This window comes from Myxocyprinus asiaticus, chromosome 17 (assembly GCF_019703515.2).
Source record: "Myxocyprinus asiaticus isolate MX2 ecotype Aquarium Trade chromosome 17, UBuf_Myxa_2, whole genome shotgun sequence".
NCBI classification, from domain to species: domain Eukaryota; kingdom Metazoa; phylum Chordata; class Actinopteri; order Cypriniformes; family Catostomidae; genus Myxocyprinus; species Myxocyprinus asiaticus.
In genome coordinates, this window is record NC_059360.1 from 44525315 (window position 1) to 44547431 (window position 22117).

A 22117-nucleotide genomic window follows, 5' to 3' on the forward strand; every position below is an offset into this window, starting at 1 on the left:
CATCTTATCACGTGTCTTGTTGAGCGCGTTGCCACGGAGACATAGCGTGTGTGGAGGCTTCACGCCATCCACCGCGGCATCCATGCACAACTCACCACGCGCCCCACCGAGAACAAACCACATTATAGCGACCACGAGGAGGTTACCCCATGTGACTCTAGCCTCCTTAGCAACCGGGCCAATTTGGTTGCTTAGGAGACCTGGCTGGAGTCACTCAGCACGCCCTGGGATTCGAACTAGCGAACTCCAGGGGTGGTAGCCAGCGTCTTTTACCACTGAGCTATCCAGGCCCCCCCAGGTTGACATTTTTAAAGGAGTAGTTCATCCAAAAAAGAAAATTCTGTCATTATTTACTTTCCCTCATGCCATTCCAAACCCATATGTTGTAAGTTTTTGAACATTTTCAAGCGAGCCTTGTCAGAACAAGAGTTCATAGAGACCATGTCTATCAATTTCCAATAAGGACAAAAAAGTTGTAGTCCATACGACTGATGCACTACATTCCAAGTCTTCTGAAGCCATACAATAGTTTTGTGTGAGGAGCAGACTGAAATTTAGGTCGTTATTCACTGATAAACTTCCAGAACAGCAAAATTTCAGTACAGGAACAAGATTGAAGGTCAGTTATACACCACCAACTCTAGAAGCATGTGGCAGGGAATTAACATCATCACGGACTTTAAAGGGAATAAAAACTCCACCGTGAACACTGCTGCCTCTCTCCCGGATGAGCTAAATACTTTTTATGCACGGTTCGAGGGAAATAACACCACCCTCGCGGAGAGAGCTCTCGTGGCCGAAGCTACAGAGGTTAGTTCACTCTCTGTCTCTGTAGCGGATGTAACCCGATCCTTCCGACGGGTGAATATCCGTAAAGCCGCGGGTACAGACGGCATTCCGGGCCGCGTCATCAGAGCGTGTGCGAACCAACTGGCTGGTGTTTTTACTGACATTTTCAACCTTTCCCTCTCTTTGTCTGTAGTCCCCACATGCTTTAAAATATCCACCATTGTGCCTGTTCCAAAGCAATCCAAAATCACTTGCTTAAATGACTGGCGTCCTGTTGCTCTGACCCCCATCATCAGCAAATGCTGTGAGAGACTAATCAAAGATTACATCTGCTCTGTGCTGCCTCCATCACTGGACCCATTGCAGTTTGCTTACCACAACAACCGCTCCACTGATGATGCCATTGCATCTACAAAACACACTGCTCTCTCCCACCTGGAAAAAAGGAACACTTATGTGAGAATGCTGTTTGTAGACTACAGCTCAGCATTCAACACCATAGTGCCCTCCAAGCTTTATGTGAAACTCCGGGCTCTGGGCTTAAACAGCTCGCTGTGCAGCTGGATCCTGGACTTCTTGTCAAGCAGATGCTTAGACTTAGGTGGTTAGAATGGGCAGCAACATCTCCTCATCACTGACCCTCAACACTGGAGCCCCGCAGGGCTGTGTTCTCAGCCCACTCCTGTATTCTCTGTACCCACATGACTGCATGGCAACACACAGCTCCAATGCCATCATTAAGTTTGCTGATGATACGACGGTGGTAGGTCTGATCACTGACAATGATGAAACAGCCTACAGAGAGGAGGTGCACACTCTGACACACTGGTATCAGGAGCACAACCTCTCCCTCAATGTCAGCAAGACAAAAGAGCTTGTGGTGGACTTCAGAAGAAGAGAAAGAGAACGCAGCCCCATCACCATCAATGGAGCACCAGTGGAGAGAGTCAGCAGCTTCAAGTTCCTGGGTGTCCACATCACTGAGGAACTCACACGGTCGGTCCACACTGAGGCTGTTGTCACTGAGGCTCATCAGCACCTCTTCTTCCTGAGATGGCTGAGGAAGTTTGGAATGAACCGCCACATCCTCACACGGTTCTACACCAGCATTGTAGAGAGCATCCTGACTGGCTGCATCACTGCCTGGTACGGCAATAGCACTGCCCACAACCGCAAAGCCCTGCAAAGTGTGGTGCGAACTGCCAGACACATCATTGGAGGTGAGCTTCCCTCCATCCAGGACATATATACCAGGCGGTATCGCAGCATCAGGACCCGCACCAGCCAACTACATGACAGCTTCTTCCCCCAAGCAATCAGACTTTTGAACTCTTGATCTCTCATGATCAAAATACATCAGCACTGCACTTTATTAATTGTATTATCTCACACCGGACTGTCATAAATTATATTCTCTCTTAACAACACACTGGCAACTTACTATCAACCGACAGCCTGAATGTCAATACAGTACAATACAACCTATTGTATATTTTTATATATACTATATTTACTATTTTTTTTTTTTTATTGTATAATGTGTATTCTATATTGTGTGTATTGTATACTGTACATTGTATGTTATTATTTGTATATTGTGTTGTGTGTAATCATGTGTATATTATATTTTAAATTGTGTTGTGTTAATCTGATGTTTATTGTAAATTGGTATATGTCTCATCACTGTCACGACTACTATGTTGCTCGGAACTGCACCCAAGAATTTCACACACTATTGCACTTGTGTATGTGGTTGTGTGACAATAAAAGTGATTTGATTTGATTTGACACAATTGGCTGATTAGATAATCGCATGGATGATTGTTGGTGCCAGACAGGCTGGTTTGAGTATTTCTGTAACTGCTGATCTCCTGGGATTTTCACACACAACAGTCTCTAGAATTTACTCCGAATGGTGCCAAAAACTAAAAACATCCATCCACTGAGTGGCAGTTCTGCGGACGGAAATGTCTTGTTGATGAGAGAGGTCAACAGAGAATTGCCAGACTAGTTTGAACTGACAAAGTCCACGGTAACTCAGATAACCACTCTGTACAATTGTGGTGAGAAGAATAGCATCTAAGAATGCTGTTCTGAGATGCGGGTTGACGCTGTTTTGGCGACACTAGGGGACCTACACAATATTAGGCAGGTGGTTTTAATGTTGTGGCTGTGTGGTGTATACTGTATATAGGTTTTTTTTTAAGGATTATGATAGTTTTGTGCAATAAAGGATTATAATTATCAATAAAGGAGCCTATTTATTTGTTGAATATTTGTCCGTTACCCTATTAAATGTGCACTCAATAACTTTTCTCTTTGTGTCATCATGGCCTTACACTGACACCTAGCGGCTTGGATGCAGCATCATTTAAAATCAATAGTTTTCAGTTTCAGATGCCATTGTAGAAATGTAGTATTCACAGTCAGCCATGATTACTTTAATCAATGAGTGAAAGTGTCAAATAACAGGACGGTTACTGAGATTAAGCGAGTAGTATTCGACTGGTCATGTGATTCTAACATGGCAGCCCCCATGTGTGGACCCTCTCCATGTAGAATAAAACAGCTTTTATAAGGTTACTGATATGACTGGAGTCTTCATTTTAATGTGAGTGGTCATGATTTCCTACATATATTGCAAAATTACAATTCATGTCTTTAGGAGTTTGACTTTTTTTTAATGAGGAAAAAATTGCTGAGTGCCCCTTTAAAGGGCATTTTAGCCTCCATATATTTCTAAGAATCTGTCTGATAGACTCAGCCCTAAACCAGCCTTCGATATCCACAGTGTAGTAGAGTTTTAATTACTTTTTTATTTGATTTTGTTTCTTCATCAAGCACGTTCATTTTGTGTTGCGTTTTTTAAAGCGTATTTTATATTACTTTTTGCTCAGAAACAAAATTGTGTGTTCGCTATGTGTAATTTGTATAGATTAAAAACTTAATTATGGCCATAGCAAGAAATGCTTTAAATGGCATATATGCTGAGAATGTTGTGAAATGTAATGAGAACACAATAAAACACAGACACATCACAAGAAAATGCATTACACCCACGTTCTCATCCTGCAATGGCACAAAGTAATGATTTATGTGCCCCTTAATAAATATTTCACAGTTTTATGTGCTGATGTGTATAGTGTGTTATAAATGTGAGTGTGTGTGTGTGTGGGCAGGTGTTGAACGAGGCAGTGGGGGCAATGATGTACCACACCATCACTCTGACCAGAGAAGATCTGGAGAAATTCAAAGCGCTCAGAATCATAATCCGCATTGGCAGTGGATATGACAACATCGACATCAAAGCAGCTGGAGATATGGGTAAGACCATTAGCCGGCAAATGATGCTAGCTAACAATTGTTTCAGGTGAAATTATCTAATCATATGCAAGCATATAAAAAAAATATTTTAAATCAAAAAATATTTTTATGTAAAATATTTTAAAATCTTGTAATTGAAAGCAACTGTGACTGGTCCATCGTGACCAGTGCTGAGACAAGGGTACAACATGACAATGCCATCTGATTACGACTCCAGCAGTGGGCTGGACAATAATTTACACCTGAATAATGACACTGACAAACTTTATTTGTTAAATTCTCCAAGTGTATCTGTTTGCGTCCCACAAGATGATGAGGAACACCCACTACACGACACTCTCCAAGTAACGCCCCGCTTGTATCACAAAGCGATTCTGTTGACTGAAAGAACTTTTAAAATCCTATGGAATCGCTGCATGATACATGTTGTCTTATTTAGTGGCATTCAGCTGATCACAATGTATAGTCAGGACATTATTAACATGAAAAATTACTATTACAATTTGAAAAAAATTAAACTACTACTTAAAATACTTCAAAGTGTTCTCATCAAAAAATCCTCCATGTGCAGCAATGACAGCTTTGCAGATCCTTGGCATTCCAGCTGTCAGTTTGTCCAGATACTCAGATGACATTTCACCCCACACTTCCTGTAGCACTTGCCATAGATGTGGCTGTCTTGTCGGGCACTTCTCACGCACCTTACAGTCTAGCTGATCCCACAAAAGCTCAATGGGGTTAAGATCCATAACACTCTTTTCCAATTATCTGTTATCCAATATCTGTTTATTTGCCCACTCTAATCTTTTCTTTTTATTTTTCTGTAAAAAGTCTCGTAAAGTGGCTTTTTCTTTGCAATTCTTCCCATAAGGCCTGCACCCCTGAGTCTTCTCTTTACTGTTGTACATGAAACTGGTGTTGAGCGGGTAGAATTCAATGAAGCTGTCAGCTGAGGACATGTGAGGCGTCTATTTCTCAAACTAGACACTCTGATGTACTTATCCTCTTGTTTAGTTGTACATCTGGCCTTCCACATCTCTTTCTGTCCTTGATAGAGCCAGTTGTCACTGTAGTGTACACCTTTGTATGAAATCTTTAGTTTTTTGGCTATTTCAATTCTATTTTTTGTATAGCCTTCATTCCTCAAAACAATGATTGACTGACAAGTTTCTAGAGAAAGCGGTTTCTTTTTTGCCATTTTTGACCTAATATTGACCTGAAGACATGCCAGTCTATTGTATACTGTGGCAACTCAAAAACAAACACAAAGACAATGTTAAGCTTAATTTAACGAACCAAATATCTTTCAACTGTATTTGATGTAATGGCAAGTGATTTTCTAGTACCAAATTAGCAATTTAGCATGATTACTCAAGGATAAGGTGTTGGAGTGATGGCTGCTGGAAATGGGGCCTGTCTAGATTTGATCAAAAATGACTTTTTTCAAATAGTGATGGTGTTGTTTTTTACATCAGTAATGTCCTGACTTTTTGATCGGTTGAATGCCACTTTGGTGAATTTAAGTACCAATTTCCTTCCAAAACAGCAAAATCTGTACATTATTCCAAACTTTTGGACGCCAGTGTAAATATGTCAAAGAATAACTTTTAAATTATGTCACATCGTATTAATAAACCGAAGGTATAAATGGTGAAATTAACATTTACAGATGTTCTTTTTTCCCCCAGTTAGCTCACAAGCTAACCGGTTAGCCTATTAGCTAATCTTCTTCTCTTCATTTTCATCACGTTTCTCCTCATTGTCGCCGCCTAGTGATATGGCGGTATGATTGTATTCAATAGAACTTTTACGTTGCGATATATTTAATAATTTTACAAACTTTTCATTATTTAATCTTTGTGTTTAGGATTAGGTTTAGGGGTGCAGGGTTGCTGCAGGACTCAAAATAAACACAACAAACACAGTGTATGAATGTGACATCCAACTGTTGCAAGACTTCAGGATTTCACCAGTTATTTGAAGGGATGTAACTTGTAGCGGACATCCTAGTAATAGTCGTGCAGGACACTGCAGACCCTTCTTAAATACTCAGGGGAAAAAAGTGAAATAGTAAATTATTATTTAAATCCATCACATCTGACTAATTAGAGACTACTGGGCCTGCAAACTCCGCCTCTCTTTAATATCCCTGTTTCATGCTAACTGCTATTCTACCTGCTTAATCTAATTATGAAGCTTTTTTAATAACCCCATGAAATATAAATTTGTGTTTTTGTGTGTAAATGTTTGTATTGAGAAGTTTCACAATTTGAAACAATAGCCAAAGAAACACAGTTAACTACAATAAAAAATACACATAAAAACAAATAATGAATAAATAAGAAAAACCAAAGAATGTATATACGTACACCGATCAGCCACAACATTAAAACCACCTGCCTAACATTGTGTAGGTTCTCCTCATGCCGCCAAAACAGCACCAACCCGCATCTCAGAATATCATTCTGAGATTATATTCTTCTCACCACAATTGTACAGAGCGGTTATCTGAGTTACCGTAGACTTTGTCAGTTTGAACCAGTCTGGCCGTTCTCTGTTGACCTCTCTCATCAACAAGACATTTCCATCCACAGAACCAGCCCGTCTGGCACCAACAATCATCCATGTGATTATCTAATCAGCCAATCGTGTGGCTGCAGTGCATAAAATCATTCAGATACGGGTCAGGAGCTTCAGTTAATGTTCACATCAACCATCAGAATGGGGAAAAAATGTGATCTCAGTGGTTTGGACCGCAGCATGATGGTTGGTGCCAGATGGGCTGGTTTGAGTATTTCTGTAACTGCTGATCTCCTGGGATTTTCTTTCATGCAAAACAGTGTCTAGAATTGACTCCAAATGGTGCCAAAAACAAAAAACATCCAGTGAGCTAATAGGTGTATATAATGGCTGTCATGTCCCCGGACAGTAGTAAGGAATATTCCTTATATCTGAGCAATTCAAGCATGGAGCACCACCTGTTTTCTCCAGGGGCAGTAAGCAAAACTCCAGCTGTATAGGCAACACGCAGCTTACACAGAATAAACCACACTTACTGATAACAGACGCAACGCAACTGAGATGCTCCAAAAGCATCTGTCTGATGCAGGTGTATACTAATGAGTCCTTAAACAAGTCCTTAAAATAAATCTTGGACTGATTGACAAATTCAGTTGCAAAATGGATTGCTGTGAACTGTAGGCCAATGATTGGCTTATGTTTAATAATATGGAAATATACAATATATTGCAATCTAAAGCCACTTTTTGTATTGTCTTTTTTAATGCTTTACTTGTAAGCCAAAATAATTTAATGCATTTTAATTAGGCTGTCTGTAGTATTAATTTTTTTATTATATATATATATATATATATATATATATATATATATATATATATATATATATATATTATTATATTATTATATTATTTTATAATTTTAATATAACTATTTATAATTATTTCATAATTATATATTGAATTATTGTTATTTGAGGGGCTTTTTAAGCAAATATTTATGTACTGTGTGCGATTAATTGCGATTAATTCTATTCATTAATTGGCATGCCGTAATTAATTTGATTTAAAAATTTGTATTGATTGACAGCCCTAAAATATATATATGATCTTGCTCTCAGGGGTGTATACAAATGTTTGCCAAATTAAATGCTGTCTAGAATGATAATGTAAATAGCAAGTAGCAAGTCATAGTTCAGGGCTGTGACATAAATAAATGCCCTTCAATGTGTCACACCCAAACTTCCTGTTTAGTAGAATGTGCTTATCAAGCCATTAATACTGGAATAAATCTCCAGAAATTATTGTGATCTTTTCAGGAACACTTGACTTGAAATATGTAGGGGAAAACAAGTAAGATGTTGAAATGTGTGTTTTGCTCTGAGAGCTCATGCAGTGTGATATTCACTCTTGGGATTTGACATCAAGATGCTCTCCTCTCAGAGTACACATTACTGACAACAAATACTATTCAGCTGAGAAACTAGGTTCAGTCTTTGTTCAGAAAAGCAAAGCACTCTGAATGTTGTGAGGAAAATACATTTGAAAGTTTGACGAGTCAGAAAGCTTAACAGCACAGAAAAGATTGAGAGACAGCAGGAGGTAGAGAAGGGATAATTGTTCTACTGGGATACAGATTGACTAACTGACTTGCATGGCATTGTAGGAACACGCTTGGTGTGCAATATGACACAAGGAGACAAATTCTCGTCAATAACACGATTTCTCCTTCAAGTACTGGATCGCTGGTAAATATAGGTTTATATGCTCGCCATTGATATTTTTCATTTTCACCCATGGGAGCCGCATCTTCCATCAGTCTAGACATATGCAGTTATAGATTTCTAATACATTTGAACTGTGTGATTTTAAAAAAGTTTTGCAGTGAGGGGTTGTGGGGTTAGAGGATCAATGCAAATGCATCTGGGTCATGCCCTACTATGCAGTACATTTTCATGTCAGCATCATATTGCCTTAATATATTGGATAAAAAAATTAAACACATATTTTTAAAATATGAAAGTCATATTAGCTTTTTTTTCTTATCACTTCAAATGTATTATTATAACTCTACTTTGAGAAGAGTTTCAGCATTGCTATATTTGCCAAAGCTAGCAATTTATTAAGAAGTATTCGAGTTGTTTTCTTCATATTTGTTTTTCTTTCTCAAATTGAAATGTTTCAAGCAAAAAAACATTTTTTGGAATATTCTTTTGGTAATACATTTAGAGGTTTTTCTATGTACTCGATATCACTTTCCATCCTGTTAGTTTTTGTAATGGGGTGATTCTCACAAAACCTATTATTGACAATATTTGAATGACAGATGTACCTTTACCCCCCAAATCTCAATACTGCAATGTGAAAAAAGTAAAATGTTGAAATGTTGAAATGTAAAAAGTGTAAAACGTGTTCTGAAAATTCAAAAAATCTTAATGGTCGTAGATGTAGACTTCATTTTCTTTATGCAAAATATAATTTCATATTTTTTGTTTTTGTATTGAAATAGGCCTAAATATGACCAGGCCATTATCATGAGAAAAAACACTTAAGCCAATCAATAAAAAATGTGCTTATGTAATATAGTTGACCCTTGCCCTTGAATGTATGCTGGTGTGGTCTGATTATGTTCATTTGTTTACCCAACATCTATAGTGAACAATATGATGATAGTGAAAATTGACTTTGGAGTGTACAATTCACAAAAATAATTCTAAGAGGATTTTGAACTATTTGTTAGAAACCAACATACAAAACCTCTGCTAAAGAAGAGTTTCAAACTAAATCCTTAAACACATTTCAAAGATTCAGTGTCATGAACCTCGCTGACTTTGTCAAATCCAGTGAAAAGTTAAGCCTCGGAATGATAAAAAGTGAGCGTTTTGTGTGTTTGTGCAGGTATTGCAGTGTGTAATATTCCGTCAGCTGCGGTGGAGGAGACGGCAGATTCGACACTTTGCCACATCCTGAACTTGTACAGGAGGAACACATGGCTGTATCAGGCCATGCGTGAGGGCACACGGGTGCAGAGCGTGGAGCAGATCAGAGAGGTAGCGTCAGGGGCCGCCCGCATCAGAGGAGAAACACTGGGGCTGATTGGCTTTGGTGAGAGAGAGACCGTTTCCATTTATTTCCATTTTGGGGAACACTTTATTATGAATTATTAATGATGTTAACAAACATTATTATATTATATAATGCTGAACAGATCATTAGTTAATATACATTATTTAATAGAGATAATGCACAGTCAAAAAAGAAACCTCATCATGGTCTTGTATCTGCCTTGTAGGTTTATTTTGCTATAATGAGCGGCTGACTGTGCATTATCCCACTTATTCCATAAATACTTACCAAATAAATTAATAAATGGACATGAAATATTGATTTTGGAGTTGAAATTGTCTTATAATGGGAGAAGAAAGAGAGACATGAAACTAGCGCAGCTATGTAGAAAAATCAGTGGCCTGGAACAATAGCCAAATATACAGTTTAGTGTTCATTATACAAAAATATTTTTTCTTTAGTAGAATTCAGTGATTGACCAATCAAAATCAAGTATTTCAGAGTGACGCATAATAATGCTTGTTGAAGTAAGTTCACCCAAAAAGGAAAATTCTCTCATCATTTACTCACCCTCATGCCATCTCAGACTTACTTTCTTCTGCAGAACATAAATGAAGATTTTTAGAAGCATAGCTCCGTACATCCATACAATGCAAGTCAACAGGGTCCAAAACTTTAAAGCTCAAAAAAGCACATAAAAACAGCATAAAAGTAACTATTACAAATCCAGTGGTTTAATCCATGTCTTCAGAAGCAATATGACAGGTGTGCATGAGAAACAGATCAATATTTTAGTCCATTTTACCTCCCGGCCCAGTAGGTGGCAATATGCATGAAGAATGTGAATCGGCAAAAACGAACTCTTAGGAGAGAAGAGTGCTTAGGAGGGCTTTTTGAAAGTGGAGATTTATAGTAAAAAATAGGACTTAAAAATAGATCTGTTTCTCACCCACACCTATCATATCACTTCTGAAGACATGGATTAAACCACTGGAGTCATATGGGTTACTTTTATACTGCTTTTATGTGTTTTTTGGAGCTTCAAAGTTTTGGTCACCATTCACTTGCATTGTAAGGACCAACAGAGCTGAGATATCCTACGAAAAATCTTTATTTGTGTCTGCAGAAGAACAAAAAATGTACACACCTTGGATGGCATGAAGGCAAGTAAATGATGAAAGTATTTTCATTTTTGGGTAAACTGTTCCTTTTATGACTTAGTAAACAAAGTTATTATTAAGGGTTACCCCATTTTCCTATGTGCATATACAAAAAAACTTTACATTTTAATCACACTGTGAGATCAGTTTTAAGTCATATATGTTTATGTTCATGTTTGTTATAGGTCGATCGGGTCAGGCAGTGGCTGTGAGAGCAAAAGCGTTTGGCTTCAGCGTGATCTTTTATGACCCCTACCTGCAAGACGGTTTAGAGCGATCGCTGGGCGTCCAGAGAGTTTATACCTTACAGGACCTTCTTTACCAGAGTGACTGTGTGTCTCTCCACTGTAACCTGAACGAACACAATCACCACCTCATTAATGACTTTACCATCAAACAGGTGAAATATATGCTTAATTCTATGTCATTCTGTTACCTTGAGTGCCATCTAGTGGCTATGGTGTAAACTGCACTCAGAACATCTGTTTTGTAGATGCGTCAGGGAGCGTTTCTAGTGAACACAGCCCGAGGGGGTCTGGTTGATGAGAAAGCCCTGGCTCAGGCTCTGAAAGAAGGGAGGATACGGGGTGCCGCCTTGGACGTTCATGAGTCTGAACCCTTTAGGTAACATGCGTGGTAGAAGTATGCAAATTTGAAGGCAGCCTAAGTCTCTCTCTCTCTCTCTCTCTCTCTCTCTCTCTCTCTCTCTTATACTGTGTTTTTCTCCTAGTTTTACTCAGGGTCCTCTGAAGGACGCGCCCAATTTGATCTGCACCCCACACACAGCATGGTACAGTGAACAGGCGTCACTCGAGATGAGGGAGGCAGCCGCCACTGAAATCCGAAGGGCCATTACCGGTATGACCTTATTTTCGGTTTCCTTCCTACCTCTTTTTACTTCTCTTCACACTTTTCTACTATTCAGCTCAAACTGCATTCAGCCGGTGTTCATTTTTACAGTTTTTTTGTTTCAGTCATAGTTTTTTTGTCAAATTTCATCATGTCATATTAATTCATTTTAGTCAGTTTTGCTCTGACTAAAATGGGGTGTAATTTTAGTCAATGAAAATAACATTTTAGTTTATGATAATGTGCAAAATGACACATTATGGCAGACCAAACTTTAATCAAATATTCAAACGTTTCAAAAACAAATGGATCAAACATATAAAATGCAGCTGTACTTGTTGTGAAAACCTGATCTCCTAAAATTATAGCGTAAAAATTATTATATTGAAGTATAAGCCACTTTTCAAGTGACTGTATTTTGAATTATTCATGCTTTAGAGACTATTATTATTTTTTTGTGTTTTAGCCAGTTTTGAATATTGCATTGTACGTCACTTATTTCAAGTTCACCTGTTCACTCGCTTTATTGTCTGTGCAGATAAGTTGTAATAAATATATGTTTTGGATATAGGGATTAATCTAATTTATAAATAGGATGCATTTGAATGAGGTAATTAACCCGTTTGTGCAGAGTTATATTTTGGTCTGTTCTCACAAAATTGATAGATCGCTTCAGAAGACATGGATTAAACCACTGGAGTCATATGGATTACTTTTATGCTGCCTTTATGTGCTTTTTGGAGCTTCAAAGTTTTGGCCACCATTCACTTGCATTGAATGGATCTACAGAGCTGAAATATTCCTTTAAAAATATTTGTTTGTGTTCTGGAGAAGAAATAAAGCCATACACATCTTGGATGGCATGAGGGTGAATAAATGATGAGAGATTTTCAATTTTCTGATGATCTATTGCTACTATCGTTTAATTCTCGTTATGATGCGTCTTTTTCGTCTTGTCTTCCTTTCCATTGACAAACCGAAAAACCCTTTGTCGACGAACATTTTGATCAACATTTCTCATCCACAAACCTGGTCCACACCAAATGACAACCAATCACAAAAATCCTGTCATGTTTAACTTAATTTCATCATTTCGTTGATGAGAGTAACACTGTATACACCAGTTTACAGACTCCACTTAAACTTTGATTTGAAGATAATTTCAACCTTACAGTGGTTCTATTTTAGTTTTTTATAAATATTATACCTTTAAAAAATTAGACAAGTTTGAAGATCTCCCATTGACATTCAGAATGTGCCAGCAGTGATGTCATTGCAATATTTGCATGTTGAAAATGAACATCACTCCTTGTGAATTTACTACTTTGCAACTCTACTTTTACTGCCCTTACTAGTATTACCTTCAGGGAATGCCAGACTTGCTTTTTATCACTCTCTCTCTGGTGTTTTGCTATTGCACACAAGTCCTTGTATCTCATACTTTGTTCTGGTTTTCAGGTCGCATTCCAGACAGTCTCAGAAACTGCGTCAACAAAGAGTTTTTTGTTAACACGGCGCCGTGGGGGGTGATGGAGCAGCAGGTACATCCAGAACTCAATGGCGGAGCCTACAGGTGAGAAAAGGCATTCTAAACACACACAGAACTATCAAATCATTTGTCACCAACTAACCCTTAATCCATCCATTCATCCTTGAGTTTATCATCACTCACTTTTCCCCAGCATCAATATCTCCCCTTCCTTTTGCTTTGAGACAAATTCATTAATTCCACTGTGTGAACAGTCAACCAGTACAGCTCTGTGCAAATGAGCTTCATTAGCCCATGTCTGTGTAGTGAGTGTTATCCCTTCAGTGTAATATGCAAATAGACAGCTGGGTTAGACACAATCGTTACCACCATCTCCCCCTGTGGCATACATAAATTAACTTGACCCCTCCCCCCCAGACCCGTATAACCCTTATGAATGTTTCCCTGAACTAACATCTCATTTTTATACATTAAAAAGTATAGTTCACCACAAAATGAAAATTCTGTCATTGTTTACTCTCCTTCATGTCATTCTAATCTGGCATGCAATTATATTTTTTTTCTGTGGAACACAAAAGGAGAGTGTTTGAAGAATGGCTGTCAAGCTCCAAAAAGCACATAAACACGCCATGAAAAAAGTATATTCCAGTCGTTATTCACTGATAATCTTTACCTCCGCCGAAGCTATGAAATCTTATTTGCATCTGTGTTCCACATAGAAAATAAACTTTGGAATATCATGACGGTGAATAAATAATCACAGAATTTTCACTTTTGGGTGTACTATGCCTTTAACTCTCCCACCCACACATATGAACACATGCACACATGTAAACACACTCTCCGGCCCTGATTGTGTTGCTTAGTCTGATTGCTTCTCTCGCTCAGCAGAGTGGCCCAACCGATACCAGCCGTTTCCCCCAGCGGCCTGCACGACAAAATGTATACCTAAACAATGGCAGGTAAATACTCAGAGAATACAGCATTCCCCAGACAAAGACAATGTCCAGATATGTCTGAAAACCAAGTCTCTCACTTTTTTGTCACCTCATGCTTTTAGATCACTTCACATTTGTCATTCTCATGTGCAACAGAACATGCAACTGTTCCATTTAAGTGCTTCTGAGAAATGTTAACCTCCTGAGACCTGAGCATGACTGTTGTGTGCTTTTTCCATTTCCCTTTTTGATTTGTAACTAGTAGCACCTAAAAAAAAACACAAAAAAAATCGTTTTCCTAAAGATTGATGGCAACATATGTGGACAGCGGGACTAACTTGTGAAATTGTAATTAATACCAAGATAAAGAAAGTCAGATTTTTTCAAATCAAATAGTTTATTATGATTCCAGGAGTGTTGGTTATTAAGACGTTACAGACATACACATCATCATCAGAAATTAGCATAATTAATCCTGATTCAAAGTAATGGTCAGCATCGTCCAATCACTGCCAACCACATTAAAATAAATTGATACATTATAAATTGTGAATCTATGTACTGATTATCATTGTCCCATGTCTGCCAAACATGTTGAGTGATCCAAACATCATCTGCAGCCTGAAACTGAACTTTTGATAGGAAGTTTGGATTGAATGCACTTAGCTGCATAGAGAGCCTTAACCTCCAGTGTGCTGTCTGTCTGCACTGGTCTCAGAACAGTTCGAAATGCACCTTATTTTCATCCTCCATATAAAGCCTCTAATTTTTCAGCTTTTGGATGAACCCATTGATTCTCAATGTGATAATGCACAGTGAATATTTAGGATTTCAAAGGAAAAAATGTGCTAAACTACACATTAGTGTACATTGTGTTTATCAGCAGGGCATTGTCGGATGAAACTAGAGACTCTAATCTATTGAACAGGTTTAAATGTAAAAAATGAATTAAGTTTCGACCAGATGTAGTTTTGTTGGCATTTCTCCCATAGACAAACCCTGCTGTGGTTGGCCCCATATTGTTTGGTCACATGACTCATCGAAAGTTGAACCCTTTACTAACAGCACAGAGTCTCCTGAACTGAGATCAGTCATTTTTAATTAATTTAAATAATGCGTTGTGTATAGCGAAGCCATAATACAACATCCACATGTGTACGCAGGGTCACGCGAGGTTAAAAATGCAAAACAACCATTGTATATTTTCCATAAGTTATATAAATTTTTTTCTTATTATACGTAATTGTTTTTAATGTATTTTGCTGTGTTGTGTGTTTGTGCACGCAAAAAAAAAAATATTTTAAGATTTATGCATTTCAATTTCATAACAAAATTCCATAAAATTGACTTGAATAATCTTTAATAAAATAAAATAAAAATAAAAAAATAAACAAAATATTTTAAGTTGTATTAGATTTTGTTAAACATTATACATTTCAATTTGATGGAATTTGGTTGAAATTGAAATGTATAAATCTTAAAAATAGGCTAAAATATTTTCTTAGTGTGTGTGCATTTGCTGTATTAACAAAATTTGAAATTAGGGGGTCAGAATATTCTCAAAAAAACAACATAGTTTTTCAATGTTTGACAGTGGAGTCAAAACCTGTCAGAAAAGTCTCAAAACAATATGCAGATTCAACATTTAATTTGTGAACACTTTCATAGGGTACATCAGGCCTAAAGGCCCCTCGGGCTGAAAGGCTCTTTTGATTTTATTTTCTCCCAAAACACTAAATGGCAACAAAATCTACCACAGTACTTTCCTAAACACCTGTTTGTCAGTATACACTGCAAAATTTTCCTGATCCATGAGGTCATCACATGGAATGTCTAAAGGTTGATTTTGAGATAATTTGATCTAACAATTAATAACTTTTAAAATTGTACAAATTGATGTAGCTAATGAAAATCCCTGAAATTGTATTTTGAGAAAAAATACCTATTTGTCAATTTCAATTTTGTTCATGATGATTCAATCAAATGATTTTTAATAACAGTCCAGTAAGTGAAAGTATTTGGGGTTAAAATCCCCCTTGTTGCAGGGGGTAAAAGGCCCCCATAAAAAAACTTGTTTTTCTGTAAAGGGGGAATAGATTTGTTATGAAGAATATTCAAAGTGGGTTCACATTGACTGATACTTTTCTGAAGTGGTTATTTTGAATAAGTATTATCTTAATTTGTTACTCAAAAAAGCATCTTGCTGTCTCAAAAGTATTTGCATAAGTTGACAAATTTTGCCCTATAACAATTGGCCATATAACAATTTTTTTTTTCTCCCCTTTTCTCCCCAATTTGGAATGCCGAATTCCCAATGCGCTCTAAGTCCTCTTGGTGGCAAGTGACTCGCCTCAATCTGGGTTGCAGAGGACGAATCTCAGTTGCCTCCGCATCTGAGACCGTCAGTCCACGCATCTTATCACGTGGCTCGTTGAGCGCGTTACCGTGGAGACATGGCATGCGTGGAGGCTTCACGCTATTTTCCATGGCATCCACGTATAACTCACCAAGCGCCCCACCGAGAGCAAAAACCACATTATAGTGACCACGAGAGGGTTAACCCAAGGTGACTCTACCCTCCCTAGCAACTGGGCCAATTTGGCTGCTTAGGAGACCTGGCTGGAGTCACTCAGCACGCCCTGGATTCAAACTCGCGACTCAAGGGGTGGTAGTCAGCGTCTTTACGGCCCTGAATTTTTTTATGAATTTGAACCATAACAACCTTCTGTTAGATTCAGTAATAAAAAATATATTGTTTCCATTTTGATACACTTTGCGACCAGAAAGGAAAAAATTCCTGCCCCGTTCTATTTATGAATCTTGATTTGCATTTGTAAATTGTATGTTGTCAGTGTAAATTTGGTTATGTGTTAGTGAATCATATTTTGTTGCTATATTCTGACCCCATACAAAACATTAAACTAAGGGTTGTAAAGGGTGGAATGTAAAGATTATGACCTCCTTGTGACCATTTGATTTTTGTCTTGGCTCTAGGTTTCCTCCTGGTGTGGTGGGTGTGTCTCCGGGTGGCATGGGTGGTCCAATAGAAGGCATGATGCCTGGCGGGGTGCCCAGTGCCTATCCTCTGCTGCGGGGCACCCAGCCCAGCCTCGCACCTTCCCCCACCCAGCTTCTCAAACACAACGACCATAGAGAACACCTCGCCAAATCGTAACCATGGTGACCGCAAGGGCAGAATACAAACTGACCAATAGACAGAAGCGTTCAGTAATTAACCTGCAAATCAGAGACTAAGAGACAGTGAACGGGTAAACAAGCAATCAGCTACCGCTAGCTGCGCCGGAGACATGATTCACGGACGTCTCGTTTTCTAAATCAGTTAAAGTGTTTTTCCGTTCTATTGTTCTTTTATTTTTTTAACCCAGGATGTTTGATGGTTCTGTTTTGTTTGTTTTTATTTTCATTTGGGGGTGGGGGAACATAATTTCTACCTGTTCTAATTCAGGTGGATGGTGCTTTCTTGTTGGGAGGACTGGCGAGATGTGATGGCCACTCCTCTTTTCCCACGCACCAATCACAGAGCTCGGAAAGTTGACATTACATGTCATGCATTTCTTCCTTCTTGCCTTATATGGGCATATAACAGAATTCACTTCATCTTAGCAGTTAGTTAGTTATATGTTAATACGTTATCAACATTGTTTCTTTCTTTACATCAACAAATTTAGTGCTTGTCCTTTGTTTCAGTGTTAAAAGTGCTTGATAATGGAAAAAAAATATATATGAATATATATACAGCTATTAAGAGAACGGAGAGGTAATGCCTGTTTTCAGCAAAAATGAAGATGGTAGTGTAATTATAAGGGTGAATCATACAAAACCTGTCACGAACATGTCCGGGTCATATTTCACCCCAAAATCATAAGATACATAAGCCTAATTTTAGGACCGTTATGTTTTTTTGCATTGCAATTATTTTCATGAAGATAAACCACAAACACACAAAATTCTGATTACCGTAAATAAAAAATACATTATTTAAATTGAAAAGTATTTATGCATCATAGTAGTATTTGTTGTACTGCTTTTAATTTATGTTGATTTAAATAAAAAATTATAATTTATTACAGTAACGATAATCACCATTCAGAGTAATAATAACTCAAAAGCAATGAGAATTTGGGAGGAAAATGTTCTTGATGGTCATTAAAAATATTATGTTACAATGAAAAAACGTTAAAAAAGGGGGGATAATTTTCATTGTGTAAAATATAATATTCTTAATTAATTTATTTTATTTTTTTGGACTGAAATGTGACGTGGATATGTTTTTACGAGATTTACCCATTGAAGATGATAGTGTAATTATTAGGGTGAAACTCTTTAAAGAACCTGTCAAATTTCACTTTAAAATCAAAAGAAAGAAAGAAGAAATCATATTTCACACAAGCCTAATTTTATGACCATTAAGATTTTTTTGTATTATTTTCATGTCAATAAAACACCAAACACACACACAATTGTCATTACCAAAATGCAAAAAATACATTATTTAAAGTGTAAAGTGTACATCATAGTAGTATTTGTTGTACTGCTTATTTTTGGTGATTTTAAATTAAAAAAAATATAAAAAAATTAATTACAGTAACGGGAATCACAATTCAGTAAAATAATTACAAATAAAACCCATAAAGCATCTGGATGCATTACGGTAATGAGAATTTGGGAGAGAAATGTACTTAGTTGTCATGACAATAATAATTTTACCATGAAAAAATCTTGATTATGTTTTTGAAAAATCACATTTCTACATTTTTGTCTTTTGATTTTGTGGTGAAACGTGTTTTCGTGAGATTCATCCCTTAGCTCTTTTTTCCAACGTTCTGACTAGCAGACCTCTTGTTTACAGAATTGCACAAATTGAACAACCACCAGCTCGGAAAATCACTCCTATGTAAGTCACAAGAGCACACTATTTTACTGATATAGAAATAACTTTTCTTTTGTAAACAACTGTGTCAAAATGGGTTGTCGGCATTTAAATTACGAACAATTCTCTGTCAGTTTAAAAAAACAAAACAAAAAACAGGATTTGGATTTGAATAACCATCACCAATTTTCCGCGTGGAACATTATTTTGATTTTGTATATGTTGAAATGAGTGCTGTAAAGCTCAAAGATAGATGGCAGCTCATGCAGAAAAGGGACTGGAGTGAAAACCGCCCGTCTCAGGAAGAACATTCACAGGTTACTCCACTTGAGTCTAGAACCAAACAGTGACGACCCAGTCTATATATTCACTCCTCTCCATCAGCCTATCCACTCCTGAGGTATTTTTATAGATCTGACATCCCGTGGGTTTATTTGGTGTTGAATGTATGGCAGTTATATTAGATTTGTATTGTCTTGTTTAATGTTTTTGTAACCATATTCTCCTGTTCTTCTCCCTGTTCCCCTATTTTTGGGTTCTTTATGTGGAACGCACTGTTAGGAGCTCATTGTGTTGTTTATATACAGTATTCTGAGGTCCTTGGCGAACTCCAGTCAGGTTGGTTCCAGAACTGTAGGTTTGGTTTTTAGTGTGAGTATTTGTATTTGTTTATTGTACCGAGGTGAACATTTAGCATACAGTACAGTTCAAATAAATAAAAAAATACCATTCTGATTTACTATACTGTGGATGTGTTTTTGTTTTCATTTAAATGCATTTTACACACATTTATGACTTTTCAACATCTGCAAGTGATGTTTCTGGAGGCCACAAGATGTCGCTGTGGCCAAGAGTTTGTATAGTATGTACCTAGTTTGCTAATGTTTGTAAGCTTATTTTTGGTACAGACATACTTAGTGGGCTAAACTTTAAAAAAGTGACCAGGTCTTTCTTAAAATAACAAAGGCATCTTTTATATTAGATTTTCTGTCATTACATATTTTGACGATGCTAGACCTTTTTTCATGAGCCATTCTTGCAATGACTTGACAGCTTGTGCTATCTTTAAAATGAATGCCACTTGGTTTGATATTTTGTTATCTGTTGCAGTGGCATTCAGACATTTGTTTGTGGTCAGCGTATATTCTATAACCTCAAACTATGGTTTAATATCCACTGTTTCTATCTAGAACACACTGTTCATTGCTACAGCTTTAAAATGTAGTTATTTTAACTGGCTGAACATGCTCCATTATAATATGATAAATTATAATATAGCAAAGTATAATTTAGTAACATATTTCTAAGTAAATGTTGTTTGATCTACTTTTGACTTAATTTAAAACAAAGCCATAAAAATTGGTAATTGAACCCCTTTTGTTTTCATATGTTGTAAAAAGTTTGCCTAGTAAGCAATTTTCCAATATTGAGTTATCATTTATCTCTAACTGTCTTGATTTGCTGATATATTTTGGCTGTATCCTTACATGCTTTTTACTGTAATATCTGCTCGAACATTGAGGGTGTGCCATTTAAACAGATAGGACTTTGGACACTGGCATCGTTTACGTGTGTCAGTAGATTAGCACTGCCCAAGACCTCTGCCATTGTTTGAATAGTTAGCATGGACAGACAGATGCCACACAGTGTTTAAACCTTATAGCTGACATCATGAAATTAAATATATATTCTTGCATTAGGGAATAATACAGTGCAGGGCATTAGGAGGTGCATAACCAGTGTATATATACTGGGGCATGTTGTCACCACATATGGAGTAAGTTGTCACAAAGGAACCTGCAATCAAACCAGTTGTGAAAGTTTCATGAAAACATTGTTTTCACTTGTTTACCAAACAGCCAACAGCTATTACAAAAAATATGATGATACTGAAATTTTAATTTGGAGAATAGAATTCACAAAAAATATCACATTACATTTGTGTAATTGGACTTATGAAACTTTTAGTTTATTAAGTTTTTCTGCAAACTCAAAAAAATAATGTGAATATTACAAAGAATACATAATAGATATATTGTGTGTGTGTGTATGTATGTATATATATATATATATATATATATAATTTGTATACTGTGTTTTTATATATATGTATACTGTATCAGTCACAACATTAAAACCTACCTAATATCTTGTAGGTCCCCGTCGTGCAGCCAAAACATCATAACATCACAATATCATTCTGAGATTATATTCTTCTCACCAAAATTGTACAGAGCGGTTATCTGAGTTACTGTAGATTTTGTCAGTTCAAAACAGTCTGGTCATTCTTTGTTGACCTCTCTCATCAACAAGGCATTTCCATCCACAGAACTGCTGCTCACTGGATGTTTTATGTTTTTGGCACCATTCAGAGTAAATTCTAGAGACCGTTGTGTGTGAAAATCCCAGGAGATCAGCAGTTACAGAAATACACAAATCAGCCCGTCTGACACCAACAATCATCAAAACAACAACAAAAAAATTTCCAGTGAGCGGCAGTTCTGTGGACGGAAATGTCTTGTTGATGAGAGAGGTCAACAGAGAATGGCCAGACTGGTTCGAACTGACATAGTTTATGGTAACTCAGATAACCACTCTGTACTATATATATATATATATATATATATATATATATATGGGTCATTGACAAATCAGGTTGTCCGAAGTGGTAATGTTGTTTTTATAAATTGTTTGAAAACATTTATAGCATCTTGTAAGGAAAAAAAAAAAAATATATATATATATATATATATATATATAACGACTAAAAATGTAATTTTTTTTTTATTTTATTTTTTTACTTTTTTTTACAAATATCATGAATTTTCAAGTCAAGAATATCAAGAAGTTTTTTCATGGTTACACCAAATGACCTGAACCAAATGTGCCTTTTCATTAAAATGTCAAAATATTGATATTTAAAGATATGACAAAATAATTATTTGTTTTTAAATCATCACAAACAGTCCTGTGGGTCTAAAGAGATCTTCTGTTTTATGATTTTTGTCACATGACAACAAAATTCCTACCTACATGTTGGTTGCCCCAAATGACTTTGAATTGGTGGAAAAAAAGTTTTTCCAAATATAAATCAT

At 36.8% G+C, this 22117-nt stretch overlaps 1 protein-coding gene across 8 annotated transcripts in view; it reads left to right on the forward strand.

Annotated features, from left to right (window-relative positions):
• The window catches only part of LOC127454727 (C-terminal-binding protein 2-like), a 74686-nt gene extending 54925 nt beyond the window's left edge, over nucleotides 1-19761 (forward strand). For 5 of the 8 annotated variants that reach the window (XM_051722094.1, XM_051722093.1, XM_051722095.1 and 2 more), the window contains 7 exons: nucleotides 3969-4113; nucleotides 9528-9734; nucleotides 11041-11255; nucleotides 11349-11479; nucleotides 11586-11713; nucleotides 13163-13277; nucleotides 17126-19761. In XM_051722094.1, the coding sequence (XP_051578054.1) occupies nucleotides 3969-4113; nucleotides 9528-9734; nucleotides 11041-11255; nucleotides 11349-11479; nucleotides 11586-11713; nucleotides 13163-13277; nucleotides 17126-17306 (1122 nt within the window). In that variant the 3' untranslated portion in view covers nucleotides 17307-19761. Of the gene's footprint in view, nucleotides 1-3968; nucleotides 4114-9527; nucleotides 9735-11040; nucleotides 11256-11348; nucleotides 11480-11585; nucleotides 11714-13162; nucleotides 13278-14081; nucleotides 14156-17125 lie in introns of all 8 variants that reach the window. The other 3 variants (XM_051722099.1, XM_051722091.1, XM_051722098.1) reach the window with 2 other exon arrangements.
• The last annotated feature ends 2356 nt before the right edge of the window (nucleotides 19762-22117 follow it).